The 2,018-nt window shown below is 35.1% G+C and overlaps 1 protein-coding gene across 1 annotated transcript in view; it reads left to right on the top strand.

Moving 5' to 3' along the window:
• Positions 1 to 2,018, top strand: part of LOC108746444 — a 5,925-nt gene that overhangs the window by 342 nt on the left and 3,565 nt on the right. Inside the window, exon 2 of the mRNA XM_018483229.1 lies at positions 1,402 to 1,584. Coding sequence (XP_018338731.1) covers positions 1,402 to 1,584 — 183 coding nt within the window. The remainder of the gene's footprint in view (positions 1 to 1,401; positions 1,585 to 2,018) is intronic.

Below are 2,018 nucleotides of genomic sequence, written 5' to 3'. Positions count from 1 at the left end.
ACAGTGATTTTATAACACAGGGTAACTGCTGGGAAAGATGTACATATACGATAATACCATCTCATACGATTACATGGCGGGTATCGTATAAAATCGATTGAGATAAAGGCCCATATTTAGAATGCGCTTACAATGAAGTTAATGCGCTATACTTTACGTTACGCGTATTATAGAATTTCAGAGATAAAAGCGCGTTCTAAATACGGGCTAGAATGTTTGGATATCTAGTCGCATATGCAAGTTTCATCGTTACGGAGAATGGTACCGGAGCTCGATTTACCGTTTCTGCTTGCATATGGTAAAATACTCGTTAGACGTTAGCCCATTTTGCATTCGGCATATAATATCTACACTGGAAAAAGTCTGGTTACATTAATTGGAATTCTCTAATTAAAATTAGACAAATTAAAATTTTCTGGTTAAATTTATTATAATTCTAGTTGAGATAATCAGAATTCTGATTGATGTGATTAGAATTTCCCGATTGCTTCATTTTTAACCAGAAATTTTTCTCTGTGTACATATTTCGGCGAAAATACAATTTAAATACGATAGTGAAACAAGGTGTTTGAGTATCGATAGAATACTAGATTTATGTGAATTACTATGGTTACACAATTTAGTAAAAAAAAAACAAGAGACAAGATGTGAACAATCATATGCTAAAAAAGGCGAAATTGACGCGCACAAAAATGAAAGAAATTGTGCATCGAGGAGAATAAAAATGGATCTAATACTTTCGACATGTCAAAATTGAATGTTTGCTCTTTGATTGTCCTTTGCGCTTGTCGCTCACAGACGCTACTTGCTACTAAAACTGACGTTAAATAAAGAAATTCTAAACTAAATGTGTGCCTTCCTAAAGCGGTGTAGTTAATTCCGCACATCTGCTCCGAAACCGACGCATATCTGCTTCACATCACTCGCCTATTAATTGTTTATTGCCCACCAAACGCAATATGAAGCATTTGAACGCTATTAGAAGCACTTTTACAATTTTTCGATTAAAATACTGATATAGAAAAATCGACTGAAGCTTTTTAACCTTTCCAATTTTTTTGCACAATATTCTTATGCTGTTAAAAAATTATGAACGAAATAAAACAAATAAAACAGCACTTCTTGAGAAGCAACGTTCACTCTCCTAAAAAAGATAATAATAATTTTCATATCAGCTACTTCATACTATTTGCGTAAGACAAATCATGTTTAAAAATGGTAATGTTTGAATATCGATAATTCTCTAACAACTTCGATCTTCTCTAACAACGAGATGCATCATAACGAATAAAAATAACGATCTGTAGAAGTCGCATTGGACCTCGAAATGCAAAACGGCGATAATGTCCGTGCGTGGCAAAACATTCATTAAATATACGCGTGTGATATTTTTGTTATCAGGAAGATCATCGTCGTACCGGAAGATACGTCGCGGGTGGAACGGCTCTTGCATTTACATTGCTCGGACTACATCATCTGTTTCTACAGGGTACGTCCACTATAGCGGGGGTGTGCGTACCCGCTATCATAATGGCATCGTACATAATTTGGGTGCTGTATTCTGCTCGCAGAGATAGACGGAAGGTAGTTACCAGATTCGCACTGTTGTCATTATACTGCATGCTTTTGTCGCTCTCCGATATTACGAGATTAACATGCGAGAAAGGCAGAAATTATGTCGAGATACGTTTTCGACAAATGCCGACGAGACGTATACGAACAATTACGATTCATTCAAAATGCGATTGATATTGAAAATTAATAGTTACTATTACACGATTGTCACTTTCCAAATTTTTACTCATTTTCGTTTTCACTTTTCACTTTTACGTCCATCTCTTCGTGATAATGAAATCTCTAGGCAAAATTAAAAAACAGTAATTCACTGTGAAAGAAAGTAATTTTTACATAAAACTCGCGAAAAGATGTTTTGTCAATCGCAGATCAAAATAGTAATGAGATTCTCGATTGATCGCCGTCGATTTCGTAAGATTGTGTCTAGAATAAGTGTTTTCCAT

The sequence above is a fragment of the Trachymyrmex septentrionalis genome, unplaced genomic scaffold, assembly GCF_001594115.1.
Source record: "Trachymyrmex septentrionalis isolate Tsep2-gDNA-1 unplaced genomic scaffold, Tsep1.0 scaffold171, whole genome shotgun sequence".
Classification (NCBI taxonomy): Eukaryota; Metazoa; Arthropoda; class Insecta; order Hymenoptera; family Formicidae; genus Trachymyrmex; species Trachymyrmex septentrionalis.
This window is presented reverse-complemented; position numbering and strand designations above follow the sequence as displayed.